The 20113-nt window shown below is 43.4% G+C and overlaps 1 protein-coding gene across 12 annotated transcripts in view; it reads right to left on the reverse strand.

Annotated features, from left to right (window-relative positions):
• chd6 (chromodomain helicase DNA binding protein 6) overlaps positions 1-20113 on the reverse strand; it is an 86209-nt gene that overhangs the window by 54951 nt on the left and 11145 nt on the right. For 11 of the 12 annotated variants that reach the window (XM_061291951.1, XM_061291961.1, XM_061291950.1 and 8 more), the window contains 9 exons: positions 19931-19996; positions 19801-19865; positions 19612-19729; positions 4904-4990; positions 4688-4825; positions 3416-3537; positions 2783-3026; positions 2014-2190; positions 1342-1485 (listed from right to left, as the gene is read on the reverse strand). In XM_061291951.1, coding sequence (XP_061147935.1) covers positions 1342-1485; positions 2014-2190; positions 2783-3026; positions 3416-3537; positions 4688-4825; positions 4904-4990; positions 19612-19729; positions 19801-19865; positions 19931-19996 — 1161 coding nt within the window. The remainder of the gene's footprint in view (positions 1-1341; positions 1486-2013; positions 2191-2782; positions 3027-3415; positions 3538-4687; positions 4826-4903; positions 4991-19611; positions 19730-19800; positions 19866-19930; positions 19997-20113) is intronic. The other variant, XM_061291960.1, reaches the window with a different exon arrangement.

The following is a 20113-nucleotide window of genomic DNA, read 5'->3' on the forward strand; positions in this document are numbered from 1 at the left end:
CGAAGAGTAGACTAGGTCCAGGAAGCTCTCGTCACGCGTAGGAAAATTAACATGCTGGTGAAGCCTCGGAAAAACAGACTTCAGATTAGCATGATTAAAATCCCCAGCGAAGATGGTGAAACCGTCAGGGTGCGCTGTCAGTTGTTCACTGACAGCCTAGTACAGTTCACTAAGAGCCACGATCCTGTCGCCTTCGATGTTGGAAGGCGGGATGTAAACCGCGACCAGCAGAATCGCGGTAAATTCCCTTGGCAGGTAAAAAGGACGGCACTTAATGATCACAAACTCTGCCAGTGGCGAGCAGTGCTTGCATACCACTACAGAGTCCCGGCACCATTCACGGATGTAGACGCATATTCCACCACCACAAGATTTTCCCCCTTGAACAATGGCCCGGTCCGCCCGATAGCACACTAGCCGCTCCAGATGTACGGCAGAGTCCGGAATGTTGACGGTCAACCAAGTCTCAGTGAACACGAGCACACAGCAGTCCCGCACTGTCTGGTTTGTAGATCGCAGCAAGCGAATGTAATCCATTTTGTTGTCCAGCGAACAAACATTCGCCAGAAGAATGGAAGGCACGGCCGGGCGAGCAGGGTTGGCCGCCAGCCTGGCCCGGACGCCCCCGCGCTTGCCCCTCTTCAGCCTCCTCGCACACCGCTTTCGACGCTTCCCAACCGGGCGAGGAACAGCAGACAAGCCCGGCGACGCTTCAGGACGTAGCAGTCCGAGCTCCTTTAATGTCCCCGCATCAAAGTCCAGAACTCGACAAAACTCGCTTTCGCCGATGTCAAGCAGAACCTGCCTGCCGTACTTGTAGCACGACTCAGTACGACGAGACGAACAAAAAAAAGCTGCCGGACAAACACTGATTAGACGGACAAAACACCGTTCGGGCGGGACAGAGAGAGGTCGCTGCGTATGCACGCGCCGCCATCTTGTATCCAGTTATTGCTAAGAAAGCCCTGGATTTTTTTTATACCATTTGTTACATATCTTTGTGAGCAACCCTTTTCGTGGACATAAAAACGAAGAAAAGGAACAGACTTTGCTGTGAAAATGACATGAGAGTGGCACTTGCCAAGGTGAAGCCACGCATATCTGAACTGATCTCTCAAAGGCAACAGCAGAAGACACATTGATTTCCAGGTATGTAATTTGGTGTGAGTTTGTATGTCATTCCCCCCCCCCCCACCCCCCACCCCCACTAAAGAGGGGTTTGGTGAATGCGCATATGAAACCGATGGGGTTCGGTACATCCAAAAAGGTTAAGAACCACTGCTTTAGATGCCCAAGATCCATTTCAACTGGGCGGGCGGTCAAAGAGTTAAAGGGCCTTACCTGCTCCTCGGTTTTCAGGTCCCCAAACTCGTCGAGGAAGGCGCTCTCCGAGGGGAACTGCAGCGGCTCCAGAAAGTTGAGCAAGCTGAACAACTCCTCCACCGAGTTCTGCAGTGGCGTTCCCGTCAGCAGAACCTTGTGCTCCTGCTCCGTGCAGCCAGAACAGAAGTCGCAAGTCAGTCTCAGGTCTCAGTCTCTGCCCTTCCGCTTTTCCACAAGTGCCCCCGAAACAACCAATATCATCATCAACCTTTTGGAACTATTACAGACAAAGCCGTTACCTAGCTCAGAGGCTTAGTGGTAGAGTGTCTGCCCTGAGACTGGAAGGTTGTGGGTTCAAACCCTGGCCGGGTCATACCAAAGACTATAAAAATAGGACCCATTGCCTCCCTGCGTGGGACTCAGCATTAAGGGTTGGAATTGGGGGGTTAGATCATCAAATGATTCCCGAGCGCGGCATCGCTGCTGCTCACTGCTCCCCTCTTCCCCAGGGGATGGATCAAAATCACACGGGGATGGGTTAAATGCAGAGGACAAATTTCACCACACCCAGATGTGTATGTGACGATCATTGGGACTTTAACTTTTAACTTTAACTGAGACGCAGACCAACCAATGACCTAAGCATGTGATGACTTTGTTTGTGAGAGGTGCCGAGAAGTTTGGACTGACCAAGTTCATGAGTTTGAGTCCTTCCAGCAGCTTGCAGTTCCTGTTCTTGAGGCGGTGCGCCTCATCGATGACCACACAGCGCCACTGCAGCTTCTTCAGCTCGGGGCAGTCGGCCATCACCATCTCGAAGGTGGTGATCAGCCCGTGGAATTTGAGCACGCTCGGCGCCGCATTGCCCTGGCGGGAGCCGCATGTTAGCTTGGCGCTCATGCCAGGGAGCATCTTGGTTTTTGTGCTTGACGCATTTACGCAACGGACCCAATGCAAATGCTTCCGCCACATGCGGACAAACAAAATAATGGTGCTACGTTCTTTATCTTCTGCGTGGAATGATGAAGAGTGTCACGCCAATGATGGGCACATCATGGAGTGATGCAGTGTGGCAGAAACGGTTGAATTCTATTCAGCTATAGTTTTCTTTTTTACCACATGGTTTCAGGCTACAGAGTCACAGTGATGATTTTCCTGATAAAAATGCATGTTAAAACATTTTTGTAATGAACCTGAATTATAATTAAGTAGAATTGTCAAAAACTTTCATTTTAAAACATCATCAAATCCTAATAATGACAGACTGCTGTTAGTTGTGTTGCGACTTACTTTTCCACTGCTTGCCAAGACAAGATTACTGAGTGGAACTTTGGTCGCTGCATAGCTGAGTTTCCGTAGGTTTTTTATTTACGGCAAATACCAAACTGGGGCGGGTGTATATGTAGTTGGAGTGTGATGCACGTTTGCGTCTGTTGTGTTTGCCGAAAAAGAGCGAGACCTGCGCTTTGCGATGGAACATCTCGTACTGCAGAATCATCTGGCGGCTGATCTGCGAGCCGTGGTACACGATGATGTTCATGTGCGTCCAGGTGCGGAACTCGCGCTCCCAGTTGGTGATGGTGGAGAGGGGCGCGATGATCAGGAAAGGCCCCCGGATGCCCATGCTGAACATCTCGTACAAGAAAGTGATGGATTGGATGGTCTTGCCCAGGCCCATTTCATCCGCCAGGATGCAGTTCTTCCTGCCGCGGACCGGCGGGAGGAGGAAGGCGCGTTCAACTTTTACTGTGAGAAGGCGTGTGTGTGTGAATGGATTCTGTCTGCATGTGTCTGTCTGTGTGTCTCCCTATATATGCGTCTATCTGTCTGCAGGTATGTGTGTGCAAGTGCATCTGTGTATAACTGTCTCTGGCTCTATTCACACCGCAGGTCTTAATCAAAACAGTCCCAAGCGGAGCGCATGTCGTCGGGGTGAGATATACGCCAACTGGCTGCCACCCGGCCTTGCAAAATATCCGAAATGTATCCAATCGAGAAGCACAAATGAAAGTGGCCGGATTTGGGAAAAAAAAAATCTGAATTGTGCCGCAGTATGAACGTAGCCTTTGTGTTTGCATGCATGCGCGTTCACCTGTTGTACCAGTTGAAGAGCAACCAGTTCATGCCCTCCAGCTGGTACTCTCTCAGCTGGTTCCCATTGCGGTAATCTTGTGAGCGCTCCAACTTCTGCCATTTGTCCGGAGGAGGACGCTCCTGACCGCACAGACAAAATACACGCTTGTATGTTGACATTAAAATACTACACAGTGTTCACCATACATTTGCCATTCATGACTTGTGAATGTACAGTGGTACCGCTACTTACGAACGCCTACACTTATGAACTTTTTGAGCTACGAACTGGAGCCTCGCAATTTTTTTGCATCTACTAATGAACCAATTTTTGATTTCCGAACCGACGCACCCCTCCACCCGCCTTGTCTCTGCCATTCCCTGTTCGTCTCGGCCCATTAGTAGTGTAAGAAATAAGTAGTGTAGTCGAGTATGTCTCCAAAGATGATAGATATGAAACACAAAATCATAAAGGAGCATAGCAAAGGCATGCGTATCATCGAGCTTGCGATGAAATATAGCCGGTGTAGTGCCAAAATAGGTATCCCCTGCTGCTGGATCATTCACGACAGCATCACTTTATCTGTGTCTTCTTAGGGGTATTTTCACTAAGTGGTAGCAAATGTGAAAAGGTGCCCCCCCTCTACAAGCAAAGTTACAGGGGTACTCGTTCTAACAGTAGCCCTATTGGAAAAAAATCAGCCCGTGAGAATAAGTGCACCCCCCCTCATCTTCAAATTGATTCCAGGCCATCAACCGTTTCAGGCAACGGTGATTCCTGACTGCCTAATGGCTTTTACACGTGGCTCAGTCGTAGAGTGATAGTCTCGCAACTTAGAAGAGGTGGGTTCAATTCTTAATTGCACCAAAACGTAATGACGAGTATGTGAGCCCATTGCAAAGAGTGTGTGGAAGCACACAATAATTTATTAGCCTGACTTTTTCTGTGTCTTCTTGGGCAAATTTTTAGCAATGGTAGAAAATTAGAACTTCCCTAGGCAAAGTTAGGAGGTTAAAAATAAAGCAAAATTTATATTTTGTTCTACACGTTTAAAAAAGCACAAATTAAATAATAATTTGCAAATAAATTCTTTAAAAATCAATCAATGTGATTTTCTGGATTTTTTTTTAAATTTTGTCTGTCATAGTTTAGGTGTACCTATGATGAAAATTACAGCCATCTCTCATATTTCAAGTGGGAGAACTTGCACAATTGGTGGCTGACTTAATACTTTTTTTGCCCCACTGTATGTAGCAGAAGGTTCCAGAAGGTTGTCTATGGGCTCCTCACCACATGTCGCAAGTCTGGCGGCAGCTTTTGAATCTCCTCAAACTCTTTGATTTTCTCAGGGTCCAAGTCCTCCTGGAGCTCCCAGGTGGCCTCTTCATAGGACAGGCTGCACCACTTGACCAGGTAGTGCGTCACCTCCTGAACACGCAAAGTGCGGCATATGAGCGCGGGCATGTGAGCGCGGGCATGTGAGCGTGCGTAAGCGCATCAACCAACCTCTCCGGTCTCCGTGTCCGTGGTAACGGCCACCTCCAGCACCCTGTCCACCTCCACGTAGTCGGGATTAAACAAATCCTCGTCAGGCTGGAAGAGGAAATAATAACATGGGGAAATGGCCCAAATGACGGTAAAACAGCGGCAAAATGGCAGACCCTGGGAAGAGGGACTGTACATATTTTTCAAATCCACATAGTATTTACTTCAGGAGTGATTACTTTTTAATCTTCCGCAAAGATATGCATAGGGTTCTAGACTGTGAAGTGGGAATGATGGACCTTTCGGACGATAGCCCTCTCTTTTTAGAAGTGCAACTTGAACAAAGTTCGAGAAATACTCTGTGGCGATCAAATTGAGTCATATGAAAGAGCAACTCAAAAAGGACATTTCAGAGTTTCTGAAATTGAATGATCATCGCGAGGTTTTACCCCCAATTCTTTGGGACACGTAAAGCGGTACTGAGAAGCAAGATCATAGGATATTGTTCCTATTGAAAGAAACAAAAACGAAAAGAATTGGATCAACTATTGGCAGAATTGAAAATGTAAGGCTGGATTTTATTTGTTGTTGATGGATGATGTGAAGGGGTACCCCACGATTCTTGTTCTAGGGAGTTTTGGATTATTATACAGAGTTGTTATTGTTCATTGGTGGTAAAAGAAAATATTCATTGCTGCAAATTTGAAGTACCGTATTCTCTGCACCATAAGGTGCTTCAGGTTAAAAGGTGCAAACTCAGTTGCAGGTCTATTTAGTATTTAATCCTCACATAGGGCGCATCGCATTATAGGACGCATGACTTACGGTAAACAAAAAAAGGTCACGGGAGCAATACAGTGAGTTCAGTTGTACTTTATTCTACTGTTTAACCACGTACTCTATTGTACTCACATTATTGTTAATCAATATTCATACGCAAATCCGTCAAAGTCTTCATCTTCTGTATCCAAATTAAACAGTTGGGCAAGTTCGCCATTAAACATGCCAAGCTCCCTCTCGTCATTGTCTCGTCATCACGTTGCTCTTCTGCAATGATCCTGGCTTTCCAGGAAGCTCTAATTGTGCCTCGTAAGCATGTCTCTTTGTCTATACCATTTTAGAGGGTCCTAGTGCTGTTTTCTTTGCACAAACGATAGTACCGTAATTTTCGGACTATAAGTCGCACCGGAGTATAAGTCGCACCAGCCATAAAATGCCCAAAAAAGTGAAAAAAAAACATATATAAGTCGCTCCGGAGTATAAGTCGCATTTTGGGGGGCAATTTATTCGACAAAACCCAACACCAAGAACAGTCATGAACGAGCAACAACAGGCCAAACGATAGTCGCTCCTGAGTATAAGTCGCCCCCCCACCCAAACTATGAAAAAAAAACGCGACTTATAGTCCGAAAACTACGGTATTTATTTATCAATGGCGACGGAGGTACGTACTCTATGTGTGACGTACAGTCCTCTGATTGGTTTACTGCCCTGGTCTCCATAAAACGTAATGTCCTCTGATTTGTTCATCACTTCTACATTATATGCCTGTATATTACGCCTCTGTGTGGCGGAAGCCACACAAAACAACTTTACAGATTTGCACAAACGGTAGTACCGTATTGGCCCGAATATAAGACGGTGTTTTTTGCATTGAAATAAGACTGAAAAAGTGGGGGTCGTCTTACATTCGGGGTCTAGACATTATACTCATTCACAGCGATAGATGGCGCCAGATATCTTTAAAGCAAATGCTGAATTTAACTCCCCAGGCGAAAGCGAACCCCTGTCACAAAGAAGAAAAATAAAAATAGCTATTAGAAAGGTTCCTATGTTGATGTTAAAATGTTGGAAAGTTACGTCACCGCGCATTACGTCTCGCGTGAGTTACCTCAGCTTATCGCGATTGTTGGAGTTTGTGCGCAGCGGTAAGTTAAAGGTTGCTGGTATCGACCTAGTATGTTGGTGTGATCGTGTGCGTCTTTGACACGAAGTGAATATATACATTTCATTGTTACTACTGTCTACTAGGGGTGTAACGATACATCGATACACATCGATTAATCGATATAATGCTCTACGATTCATCGGCATCGATGCTAAACGTAAACATCGATTTATATCGCCGTGTTTGACCTCGGACATTAGACGCGACTTTATTTTGAAATCCAGTTCATTGTTGCTTGCTTCCTCTTTCCGGGAGCGCACTGCGCGTGTTGTGTTGTGAGCAGAGCACGCACGTGAAAGGGGAGTCGACAACAAGTACGCGGCTCCTGGGCTGGTGCTATGGCTAGTGTCCAAAAAGACGAAGAAATTTGCTCCCCTTAAGGCTTCAAGTCATTCGTTTGGAAGCACTTTGGATTCCAAAGAAAATACGGCTCAACGGACAAGACACGTGCAGTTTGTAAATCCTGCCATGCGGTGATCAAATATTCAGGGAGCACAAATCTCGCCGCATATTTAAAGAAAAAACACGACATCAAAGTTCAGTGTTAAAATAAGCACTTTGTATACTGCAATACTTTCGTAATTTCCTAAATAAAGAGTTTGCAGTACCTTGTTGATTTTGCGTATGAATTGTTATAAATCAGGATATTGTTCTATATTTTTTATTAAAAAAAAATATCGATCGTAGAGCACTATATCGCGATATATCGTGAATGAATCGCAGCAGGCTTTAAGATATCGGCAAATATCGTATCGTAGTTCTTTGTATCGATATATCGTATCGTGACAAAACCCGCGATTTACACCCCTACTGTCTACTGTTGTGCCGTTTGTCTGATCGCAGTTTGTTTCGTGTTTGCGCCGTTTGATTGATAGCTTCGGCACGCTCCTTTAAGTTTGCCTCGCATCGTACGAGTAGCCGTTATGCAGCGGCAAATGTATTGTTGTCTCGATGACTTATGTTTGGTGTGTTGCCGAGAGTATTTTATTCATGGTTATTTAATATAGCGGAACCGTTACGCGCAGTTCGTTATGTATTGTGTCCCGTCTACTACTGTTGTGTGACGTCAGAAGTTGAGCGTTGATTTACGTGCTGTATTTCTGTCTGTTGCAGAACCACACACACACACCCTTCACACGCTTCATACAATAATCACACACACAAGAATCACATTCACACACCCAAAGACTCAGCCGTGTACACGACACACACCTGCTTTCACATCCTTACGACCAAACGTGTGCCTATACTCTTTTGCCAGTTTGCCTGTTATACCCCTATGAGCCACAGTGCCTGTTACTTTTTTCCCAATAATTAGTGAGAAGTTAGTTATTCTACACCATTCACTTTATTGTGTGAAGGTGATGGCCTTCACACATTATATTATATTATATTATATTATATTATATTATATTATATTATATTATATTATATTATATTATATTATATTATATTATATTATATTATATTATAATATATTATAATATATTATAATATATTCAAATTTATTGTCAATGTACAGCATAAGTACAGTACAGCGAAAAAAACTTTGACATCCAACCAGAAGGGCAAAAGGCATTAAAGTGCAGAGTAAAAAGATTACTGAGCAGTGGGTACAGTGTAATCAGGTAAATATGAAGTGAGTTATACTATGCGAGATAATATACAAGAGGGACGAGTGAGGATATGACTGGTTAAGTATTTACAATAAGGTGCAGTAGAACAAATATTTGCAGGCAGTACTAGAATGCTAATTATAAATATAGGGTTATAAATATAGTGTCAGTATAACCAGATATGAACAGATATGTACAAGCGGAGTAAGCGTGATGAATAAATATATAGATTATATAGAATTATATGCAGATATGGACAGTATATGCAGGTGGTTGTTGTAGTGGGGTTATTGTGCTGCAGGGTTCAGAATGATAGAGTTCAGGGGGATGACAGGGGTGTTGTGCTGCGGAGTTCAGAGGGGAGGGGAAAAAGCTTTTCCTCAGTCTACTCGTCTTGACCCGAAGAGGCCGGTATTGCTTCCTAGAAGGAAGAAGATTAAACAATCTGTGGTTGGGATGACTGGAGTCTTTGATGATGCTGCGTGCCTTCTTCAGGCACCATTTTTGGTAAATCGACTCGATGGTAGGAAGTATTGTGCCGATGATGCGTGGGGCCATCTTCATCACCCTCTGCAGTGACTTCCGGTCGGCGGCTGTGCAGTTTCCGTACCAGACCGTGATGCCTTGGTGAGGATACTCACGATGGTACACCGGTAGAAATTCACCAGGATTCGAGGAAAAAGATGGGCTTTCCTCAGTCTCCTCAAGAAGAAGATGCTTGTGGGCCTTACTGACCAGTGACGAGGTGTTGAGGGACCAGGAGAGGTCATCGGAGGTCTGGACACCCAGGAATTCGAAGCTGGCGACCTGCTCGACCTCCTTCACATTGATATGGATGGGGGCGTGCGTGTCAGCCTCAGTCTTCCTGAAGTCAACAATGAGCTCCTTGGTTTTCTTGGTGTTGAGGGCCAGGTTGTTGTTAGCACACCACGTCGTCAGGTGCTGTACCTCCTCCCTGTAGGCCGTTTCATGGTTGTTTTTGATGAGGCCCACTACCATTGTGTCATCTGCAAACTTGAGGATGGTGTTGAGCCATGCGCAGGAGTGCAGTCGTAGGTGTAGAGGGAGTACGTAGAGGAGTGGCCTCAACACGCAACCCTGTGGGACGCCGGTGCTCAGGGTTAGGGTGGAGGAGGTGAGGCCGTTTAACCTAACGGACTGGGGTTGGTTAGGAAGTCAAGTATCCAGTTGATGACAGAGGGGTTGATGTTGAGGTCCTTGTTCTCCACAAGGTGGCCAAGTTTGGTGATGAGTTTGGAGGGGATGATGGTGTTGAATGCAGAGCTAAAGTCGATGAACAGCATCCGCACATGGGTGTTGCTCTCGTCCAGTTGGGAGAGGGCTGCATGTAATGCAGAGGAGATGGCGTCATCCGAGCTCCTGTTTGGTCGGTAGGCAAATTGGTGTTTGTCCAGAGAAGGTGAGAGCCCAGATTTGACGTGACCCAGGAGCAGCCTCTCCAGGCACTTTATGAAGTGGGAGACAAGTGCAACTGGGCGGTAGTCGTTAAGGCTCTTTGCAGAGAAGTGTTTAGGCAACGGCACAATGGAGGTGGTCTTGAAGCACAATGGGACAGTTGCGTGGGCCAGGGACAGGTTGAAGATGTCGTTGAACACCTCTGTCAGCTGCTCAGCGCAGTTCCTGAGCACCCGGCCGGGGATGCCATCAGAGCCAGCTGCTTTGCGTGCATTTGTCCTTTTCAGTGCCGCACACACTTCAGTGGTTGAGAGAGTGAGGGGTTGGTGACCAGCGGGGAGGGCAATCCTGGTGGCCGTCTCCTGATTGTTTCTGTTGAAGCGGGCATAGTGATGGTTGAGTTCATCAAGGGAGGGTTTGGTTCCAGTGGGGGGGTTGATGGAGGGTTTGTACCCCGACATGGCCCGGATGCCCTGCCACATGCACCGGGGATCGCTGTTGTTGAAATGATCCTCCACCTTTAGCTTGTGGCTGTGCTTGGCCTGTTTTATTGCTTTATTCAGGCCAGGCCTGGCTGAGCAGTAGGCCTGATTGTCCCCAGATCTGAAGGCAGTGTCACGTACGTGCCTTAAGGTGTAGACGGACCTCGCTGTTCATCCACGGCTTTTGATTTGGAAATGTGGTAATCCGTTTGGTGGTGGTGACACTGTTAATGATGGAGTTTATGTGATCCACCACAGAGGAGGCGTAGGAGTCGATATCAACGACGGAGTCCCTGGTGGCCTGGGTGGCAAACCTCTTCCACGCGGTGTCCTGCAGCCGTTGCCCCATCTCAGCGTCAGCCCCATCTCAGCCTCAGCCCCCTCTGGCCAGATCTTAACAGACCTAGCAGAGGGCTTCACACGTTTGATGAGGGGGGGGGGGGGGTCTGGGCAGGAGGAACAAAGAGAGGTGGTCTGATTGTCCCAGGTGGGGGAGGGAAACGGCCTTGTATGCATCCTTGATGTTAGAGTAAACATTGTCTAATATCTTCTTTCCCTGAGTGGGACATGTCACATGCTGATAGAACTTGGGGAGCACAATCTTTAGATTGGAGGGGTTGATGTCTCCTGCTGCTATAAAGGCTGCCTCTGGATGTAGGTTCTGGTGTTTGCTAATGGGAGCATGTAGCTCCTTCACGGCTTGCTTAGCGTTAGCATCGGGGGCTATGTAGTAAGCAATGACTACAGTTGCTATTAATTCCCTGGGCTGGTAGAAGGGTCTAAATTTCACAACAAGATATTCTGCATCAGCAGAACAGTGACTGTCAACTGTGGAACTGTCTGAACACCAAGCCTTGTTAATAAAGACGCACAAGCCTCCACCGTGAGTTTTCCCGGGGTCGTCAGTTCTGTCGGACCTGTGCAGGATGCGGCCTGCTAGCTCAACAGCGCTGTCGGGGATAGCGTTACGGAGCCATGATTCTGTGAAAATCGTGACGTTGCAGTCCTTAATCCATCTCTTGGTGTAAATCCACAGCCGCAGTTCGTCCATTTTGTCCAACAGAGAACGGACATTGGCGAGGAGTGGGCTAGGAAGTGCCGGACGGTAGGGCACTAGCCCCAGCCTAGCCTGTGCGCCTCCATGCTTGCCTCAACTTTGTTTACGTTTTCTGGCCGGGTGCGCGATACAGCCAAGTCGCCAAGTCAGTTGAGTCGCGTTGGGTAGCCACGGAGAGCTAGCGATGTTGTTGTCGATTCGTAAACCTTCCAATCCAGCGTGTTGATATTGTAATCCGATGTCCAGGAGATGTTGTCGGGTGTAGGATAACAACACACGACTATTTTGGATAAGTAGACCGTCAACTGTAAGGTAAAGAACTGTCAGGGTTTCCAAGCTATCTTGATCGTATGATTATGTTGGAATGTATGTAACCAGTAATAAATAACCTAGCTAGATTAGTTTTATGCTTATGTTGGTGTGTAACCAGTAATAAATAACCTAGCTTGTCCCATCCTACACAATGTCGTAAAACATCCCTTGTTATGCCTTGACTAGAGGTCAAGGGCTTTCTCTTCTCTATCCAGTCCACTGTCACACCCACCCTGTTTCTCTTAATAAAAATGTTCATGCAGGAGGCGAGAGTCAGACGTCATTTGATCATTGCTGTACGCACAGTGACGAATGGACTCTCCGCCTGCAGGTACCCAAAAAGACTTAATTGTCTCCCATGTAGTTCTTGCAAAATAAGTTAGAGTGAGCACCACTCTAACAATAACTATATATTTGCGAAATCTGATCGGACCTCTGGCTTCGCTGTGCAACCACTGCGCCGCCATCTTGAACATCTGTTATTCTACACCACAGGTGTCAAACACAAGGCCCAGGGGGCAATTTTATGTGGCTCGCAAAGACAAATTGTGCATCAAATTCATGTGCAACTAGAATTGCAAATTGTCTTCACTTTTAATATCTGTTTTCTTTTAATACTTGACCAGTTTTTACTCGTCTGATTTGAAAACGAGTTATTTCTCAGTTTGTTTTGTAGCTTTTACTGTATATAATATGAGGTGCTCATACATTTATTTGGGTTGACTGTCATAATGGCCCTCTGAAAGAAGCTATGACTACAATGCAGCCCGCGAAAAAAATGAGTTTGACACCCCTGTTCTACACCATTCACTTTTAATTATTATTTAAAGGCGAAGGCCTTCACACTTATGTTATTCTACACCAGGGGTGTCCAAACCTTTTGCAATGAGGGCCAGATTTCGTAAAGTGAAGGGGCCCGGAGGCCAATAGTTTTTTCAGACATTTTTTAACTACAAATATTTCATGCAAATACACACTGTTATAAAACAAATTTCATTGTCACAATTGTCTTTATTTTTCAAATGACAAAATAACCAAATATAAGCCATTCAGGCAGATGTGAACAACTCTAAAAACACATATCTGAAGAGTCAGATAACATTGAACAAACTGTTTGAAATACCTTACATTTACATGAGTTTAAAATTGGCACTTTCACTTAAGCTTTGATGGTGACTTTTTCTTAATCAAGTGGCCTGTTATTTAAGAAAAAATTAGGTAAACCTGAAACCTGTGTACCTAATGGAGTGTCCGAGTGACGTCACATATCCAACAGCCAATCAGGAGGTACACCTGAAAATGGGTGTGTACCTAATGGAGTGTCCGAGTGACGTCACAGATCCATCAGCCAATCAGGATCAGTGTCCACCTTTCTTTTCTTCGGGCCACTCATTTTAATGGAAGGATTCCAGGGGAAGGTTTGCGGGTGGCATTAGCGTAAAACTGTATCTGAAAACTCTGCGCGAATTACGTGAATATTGACGTCACCGCCGACACTCGAAATTTGGCACTGATAGATGAAATTACTACGTACTACTACGTACTACCGAGCTTTCTGACACGGCTCCCGGGAGTAAATGCCCGGACATTATACTCTTTCATCACAGCAACATCTTCATTACAAATCAAACAGACACACTCTCTGTTGATTTCTTTGAAGAAATACTCATTTTCCCAACGTGTTTGAAATATTCTACACTCACTTGCTATTTTGCGTTTCTTCAGTGCAGCCATTTCTGAGGACTCGCGGTAAAAGTTTTTCTTCGCTTGATTTCATTTGTGTGGCAGGCTCCATCTACGTAGTGTTGAAACTGAGAAGTGCAACAGAGTGCTGCGGGCCAATAAAAACTTAATCGTAGTTGGCCCGCGGGCCGTAGTTTGGACACCACTGTTCTACACCATTCACTTTATTAGTGTGAAGGCGGAGGCCTTTACACTAGCGGTGTAAATCGCGGGTTTTGTCACGATATGATATCATATCGATACAAAGAAACACGATACGATATTTGCCGATATCTTAAAGCCTGCTGTGATTCATTCACGATACATCACGATAGTGCTCTACGATCGATTTTTTTTTTTAAATAAAAAATATAGAAAATTTTCAATTTTGAAATTCACACCAAATTTTCCAAAATTTAGTTTTTCCCTTCTAATTTCTACATTTTTCAACCGATTCAACCCATTCTAACTTTGTTCACCTTATGCTTACCATATTCACCCCCTTCACCCCAACTTCCACCATGCTTACACAATTCACCCCTTCACCCCCACTTCCACAGTGTGACGGCCATCTAGGATTGACCCCGAAGTGCCCCCGAATGAACTCAGAATGAACCGGAAGTGAACCAAAACAAACAGGAAGTGCCCCAAAATGAAGAGAAAGTGAATCGGAAGTGCCCCAAATCAAACCGGAAGTGACATAAATTGTACCGTAAGTGCCCAAATAAACCGGAAGTGATATCAAATAAACCGGAAGTGCCCCAAATGAACCAGAAGTGACCTTAATTCAACCAGAAGTGCCCTAAATAAAACCAAAAGTGCCCTAAATTAAACATTTGCTCTAACTTTTACAATTTTTTACCAATTCAACCTGTTTCAGCTTTAGAACTCCAAAGTGAACCTCTTAAACCCATAGTTTTCATTTTGTTGTAAATATTTTTAAAAATTGGCGCAATTTCTTTTAAAATTCCCATTCATCCTCCATGGGGATTTAACATTTCTTCTAACTTTTACAATTTTCGTCCGATTCAACCCGTTTCAACTTTAGAACTCCAAAGTAATCCTCTTAAACCTGTAGTTTTCGTTTTGTTAAAAAATGTTGGCGCAATTTTTGTTTTTAATTCCCATTCATTCTCTATGGGGCATTCAACATTTGCTCTAACTTTGACCATTTTTGTCTGATTCAACCTGTTTCAACTTTTGAATTCCAAAGTGATCCTCTTGAACCTGTAGTTTTCGTTTTGTTTTAAATTTAAAAAAATGTTGCCGCAATTTTTTTTTTAATTCCCATTCATTCTCTATGGGGATTGAACATTTGCTCTAACGTCTACATTTTTTAACCGATTCAACCCGTTCCAACTTTCAACTATTTATGTTTTTCCTACCTATTCCACAACTTTCAATTTACCAAAAATTCCTAATTTTCAATTTTGAAATTCATGCCAAATTCGCCAAAATTTCATTTTTCACTTATAATTTCTAAAGTTTTTAACCGATTCAACCTGTTCCAACTTTTAATTGTTCATCTTTTGCCTACTTATTCAACAAATGGACACTTACCACAAATTCCACATTTTTAATTTTTAAATTCACACCAAATTTTCCAAAATTTCGTTTTTCCCGACTAATTTCTACATTTTTCAACCAATTCAACCCGTTCTAACTTCATTCTGCAGCATTCCCTAAGTATTTATTCAACTTCTTGGCCTTCACACGCAATTTCTCCATGAATTGCATTTTCTAGTTATTATATTTCATTCCTCGCACTTTTTAAAGTTAAAGTCCTAATGATCGTCACACACACATCTGGGTGTCTTGAAATTTGTCCTTTGCATTTAACCCATCCCCGTGTGGTTTTGATCCATCTCCTAGGCCCTAGGACCAGCGGTGCCGCGCTCGGGAATCATTTTGGTGATTTGACGTTCCACTACTTCCACATAATTCATCTAATTCATTCCATTCCAATTCCGACATATTCCAAAAATTCACGCGTGGGGTGGTTGCATTCATCTCATTCAAAAAAATTTGAGTTTTCACAAAATTTGCAAATTTACGGCAATTCTTTCCCCATTCATTCTCAATGGCACATTCAACATTTCACATTTATGTCGTTCCAGGATGAAATTCATGTCATTAAGTACATTCAACTCACATTGGGGAAGATTTTCAACATTTCCAAAATTGCCAAATTAAAATTTTCACGTTTTCACGTGTAAAATCTGAAAATTTCATTTTTCACCTGAAATTTCTACATTTTTCAACCGATTCAACCCATTCCAACGTTCAACTGTTCATCATTTGCCTACCTATTCCACAACTTCCCACTTCCCAATAATTCAAAATTTTCAAATTTGAGATTCACGCCAAATTATCCAAAATCTTGTTGTTCCCTTCTAATTTCTACATTTTTCCACCGATTCAACCCGTTCCAACTTTCAACTGTTCATCTTTTACCTACCTATTCTCCAACAATCAGGACATTCAAATCACATTCGGAAAGATTCTCGACATTCACAAAATTGCCAAATTTCACGTTTTCACGCTTAAAATTTCACAAAATTTCACAAGATTTTGTTTTTCACCTCTAATTTCTACATTTTTCAACCGACTCAACCCGTTCCAACTTTCAACTGTTCATCTTTTGCCAACCTATTCTACAAGTTCCCACTTACCAAAAATTCAAAATTTTCAAATTTGAAATTCAACCAAAATTCTCCAAAATTTCGTTTTTCCCTTCTAATTTCTACATTTTCCCACTGATTCAACCCGCTCCAACTTCCAACTGTTCATCTTTTGCCTACCTATTCCACAACTTCTTACTTACCAAAAATTCCAAATTTTCAATTTTGAAATTCACGCCGAATTCTCCAAAATTTCATTTTTTCAACTCTAATTTCTACATTTTTCCACCGATTCAACCCGTTCTGACTTTCAACTGTTCAGCTTTTTCCTACTTTTTCCACAACTTCCCACTTACCAAAAATTCCAAATTTTCAATTTTGAAATTCACCCCAAATTCTCCAAAATTTCATTTTACACATTTCTACATTTCCCAAGTAATTCAACTTGTTTTAACATCATTCTGCAGCATTCCCCAAGAATGTATTCAGTTTCTTCGCCTTCACACGCAATTTCTCCAGAAATTGCATTTTCTTGTTCAGGAAAGCAATCAAAACTGAACCACATCTTCCTTTCTGACCGACACCCGGGGGCGAAAAGAGCATAACCATCCGAGCCAACCCCCTATACAGTCCTCAGGCTCCCCAACAATAGCGGTAGCAGTTTGCATTATTTTATTGCAACATCTTTCCTTATTCAGATTTGTTTCAAGACTACAGTTACAGTTAGACTTTACTTTGATGGTTAATGCAATTATTGCAATTTTGCTGTTTTATCACAGTAGATTGCTTTATTTACATTTCAAAAACCAGAAGCTATTCATTTCCAAATGTGATTGCACTTTAGTTTACAGATTTAAATGTTCAGATATTAAGATGTGTTAGACAGTTTTTGCATGATTTGAATGAAGCAAAATAACATGCTTTGTCTCTCGAATATATTGTTATAATCATTTGTTTCAGATGTATTGTAATCACTTTCTGTATAAAAATTTCATTTGTTGTTCAAAAGGTATTTTTTCAAACTTGAGTCTTGAAAAAGAGGGGGTCGTCTTATATTTAGGGTCGTGTTATATTCGGTCCAGTACGGTATTTATCAACATCGGCGGAGGTACGTACTCTACGCGTTACGTACAGTCCTCTGATTGTTTCTTTGCCCCGATCTACATCAAAAGTACTGTCCTCTGATTGGTTCATCGGGTCTTCATATTACACTTGTATATTACGGAATCCACACAAAACAACTTTACAGATTTTGGAATTTGGTCCACACAAAAGGCGCACCTTATTAAAAGGTGCACTTCGTTTTTTGAGAAAACTCAAGGCTTTTAAGTGAGCCTTATGGTAAAATCTGGTACTATGAGTCGAGAAAAGTGGATATGATTGAAATGTGCAGAAGTATGGATGTTGATTTTGTATCTGCTTTACAAATGATGGACAAGTAAACTACAAAAGTGTTCATTCAAAAGAGAAAATGGCCCAAACGAGAAAAAAAATGTTGGCTTCAAAGCAACATTCATGACCTCTTGTGTCTTTTGGGCTATGACTTCTTTCCTTTTTTGGGGGGGGGAGTGGTATCCTCTTGACAAACGTGTCAACAATTTTCTATGTTCTTTCACAAAAGTGAAGACACAGAAGATAGCACCAAAAATATCGTAAATTCCGGACTATAAGCCGCGACTTTTTTCAAAAATGTTGAACCCTGCGGCTTATAGTCAGGTCCGGCTTATATAAGGATTTTTTCATGATTTTTGTGATGACTTGATCACTTTTATACACTGCGGTATCTTGAAGAAAAAAACAACAACAAAAATACTATTTTGAAACACTACTATGGCTGCTGCTTATTCTGGCTGTGTTGCTTGTGACTATTATGAGCTTTAGTAGGAATGCACGCTAGGTGACCTGCGTCAAATGGCTCTAAACCCTTTCTCTCACTCTGCCATGTGCCTGAGAGATTACACAAAGCAAGCAGTGGCGCTGTTTGGACCACCTGCATTGTATTAAAACCCAATCAATCAGCATTTAAATTAAATTCTTCTGGCATTTTGCTCACCAAAAACAAGTTGTAATGAACGTGAACCTTTAATGCATTTTATTCAGAAGGTTACTTTGAACCCCGAGGCTTAAATGGCGGCGCCGCGTATTTATGGATTTTTACGGCCTCCAGGGGGCGCTTTAGCAGGAAGCAAGAGCGAGACAGACGAAGAAGAGATAATGCGCCGAAGAAGACGTGCTAGTTTGTGTTTTGAACACTTCGCGCATCATGCACACACCCTCATCATGGAAAACACACGAAGAAATGCATTTGATGCAGCTCTTAAGTTAAAAGCAATCGATTTGGCGGTCAAAGAGGGAAATAGAGGCTAAATGGCGGCACGGCGAGTCGTATTTATGGTTTTTTACAGCCTCCGGGGCGCTCTAGCAGGAAGCAATAGCGAGACAGACGAAGAAGAGATGATGCGCCGAGGAAGACGTGCTAGTTTGTGTTTTGATAGGCGTATAATTCACACGAAGAAGAGACAGAACGAGATCAAGACGGACATTACTGAAAGGGAGCTTTTATACACAAACCGTCATTATGGGGGACAAAAGAAATGCATATGATGCCGCTTTTAAGCTAAAGGCAGTCGATGTTGATTGACATTGTGTTGCGTCACCCTTTTTCTTTATTTCGTGGTCCCGTCTACTCTGGAGCTATACGTGTCGCTCGCTAGTTTAATGTAATTTAGCGCTTTGTGCATGAATAAAATTGCAATCGGACGCTGAGGAGGAAGACTTCGATGGTTTCAGTGCACAGGAGGAAGATGAAGACCATGAAGCTCTTTTTTTACTTTTACTGGTATGTTTTTTAACCAGCCCTGTTAATGCTGTACTACCGTGTCATGTTTTTTTTAATCCAGCTCTATTAGTCTTGTGTTACTTCCGTGTTGCTGCAGTATTACTGCTGTGTTACATGTTTGGAAAGAAATGTTAAGGTATGTTATTAAAACTTTAAAAAAGCTTTCTGTGTCCAGTCTTTCTTTGTTAATAACTCGCGTGCACACTTCCGTGTTGCTGCGGTACTACTGCTGCGTCACACGCAATGTTTAGAAAGACATGTTAAAGTATGTTATTAAAACTTTAAAAAGGCTTTCTGTGAACGGTCTTTCTTTGTAAAAAACGCGTGTGCACGTGCGGCTTATAGTCTGGTGCGGTTTATATAAGAAAATAACTCAAATATCCCCCAATTTTAGCTGGTGCGGTTTATAGTCCGGTGCGGCTTATAGTCCGGAATTTACGGTACACTTTGAAGGGCTGCAGGAAGGGACTAAAGTGTGGCCAAAGTGTGCCCAAAATGTCGCTTTCCGATTGGCTGCTCTCACCATCAACCATCCCCCGTGCCCGTTTGTTGCCAGGGGACACCGCATGGTGTGAGGTCGGGCCCAAAAAATCCAACATGTTTATCTGCTAAGATTATCTTTTGAGCCATGACTGGGATCGCGACCGACCTACAATTGTCGGGAAGGGACTTAATTCGGGCCACTAATCCTGCCAAGTGACGGCATAAAGCGTTACCTCGCTGAAAAGGTGCTTCATCTGCGCCCGCTTGGTCCTGAAGCGTTTGATCTTCTGGTGGATTCTGGGATCTTTCTCCAGCTCACCTAGCGTGGCCCACTTGCAATGCAGGTAGGAACTGCAAGAGACATAAAATGCAAGGACCAATGAATGACTGAACAAAACAAAACAAAACCAAAGTTGACTCACAAGTTTCGGTATTTGACGTAAAACTCTTCCGTCTCATCGGCTTGCTCCTCCGGCGACGACGTCTGCTGAGGAAGCCCAAGGCGACAATAACGATAGCAGCAAGCAACAAAAGGAAATAATAACGCTTTACCTCTTTCTTGACTGGTCGCACCGACAGGATTTTCTCGATAATGTTGGCCTCATCCTCGGGCGGCTCCTGTGGAGAAGATAACATTCATTCATTTGAATTTCATGTAAATAGGTCAATTTGACTTGTGAGGCTTTCTTTTTCTTCTTCTTCTATAAATTTTGCTTTTCCCTTAAATGCAAAACA

This window comes from Syngnathus typhle, linkage group LG11, assembly GCF_033458585.1.
Source record: "Syngnathus typhle isolate RoL2023-S1 ecotype Sweden linkage group LG11, RoL_Styp_1.0, whole genome shotgun sequence".
Classification (NCBI taxonomy): Eukaryota; Metazoa; Chordata; class Actinopteri; order Syngnathiformes; family Syngnathidae; genus Syngnathus; species Syngnathus typhle.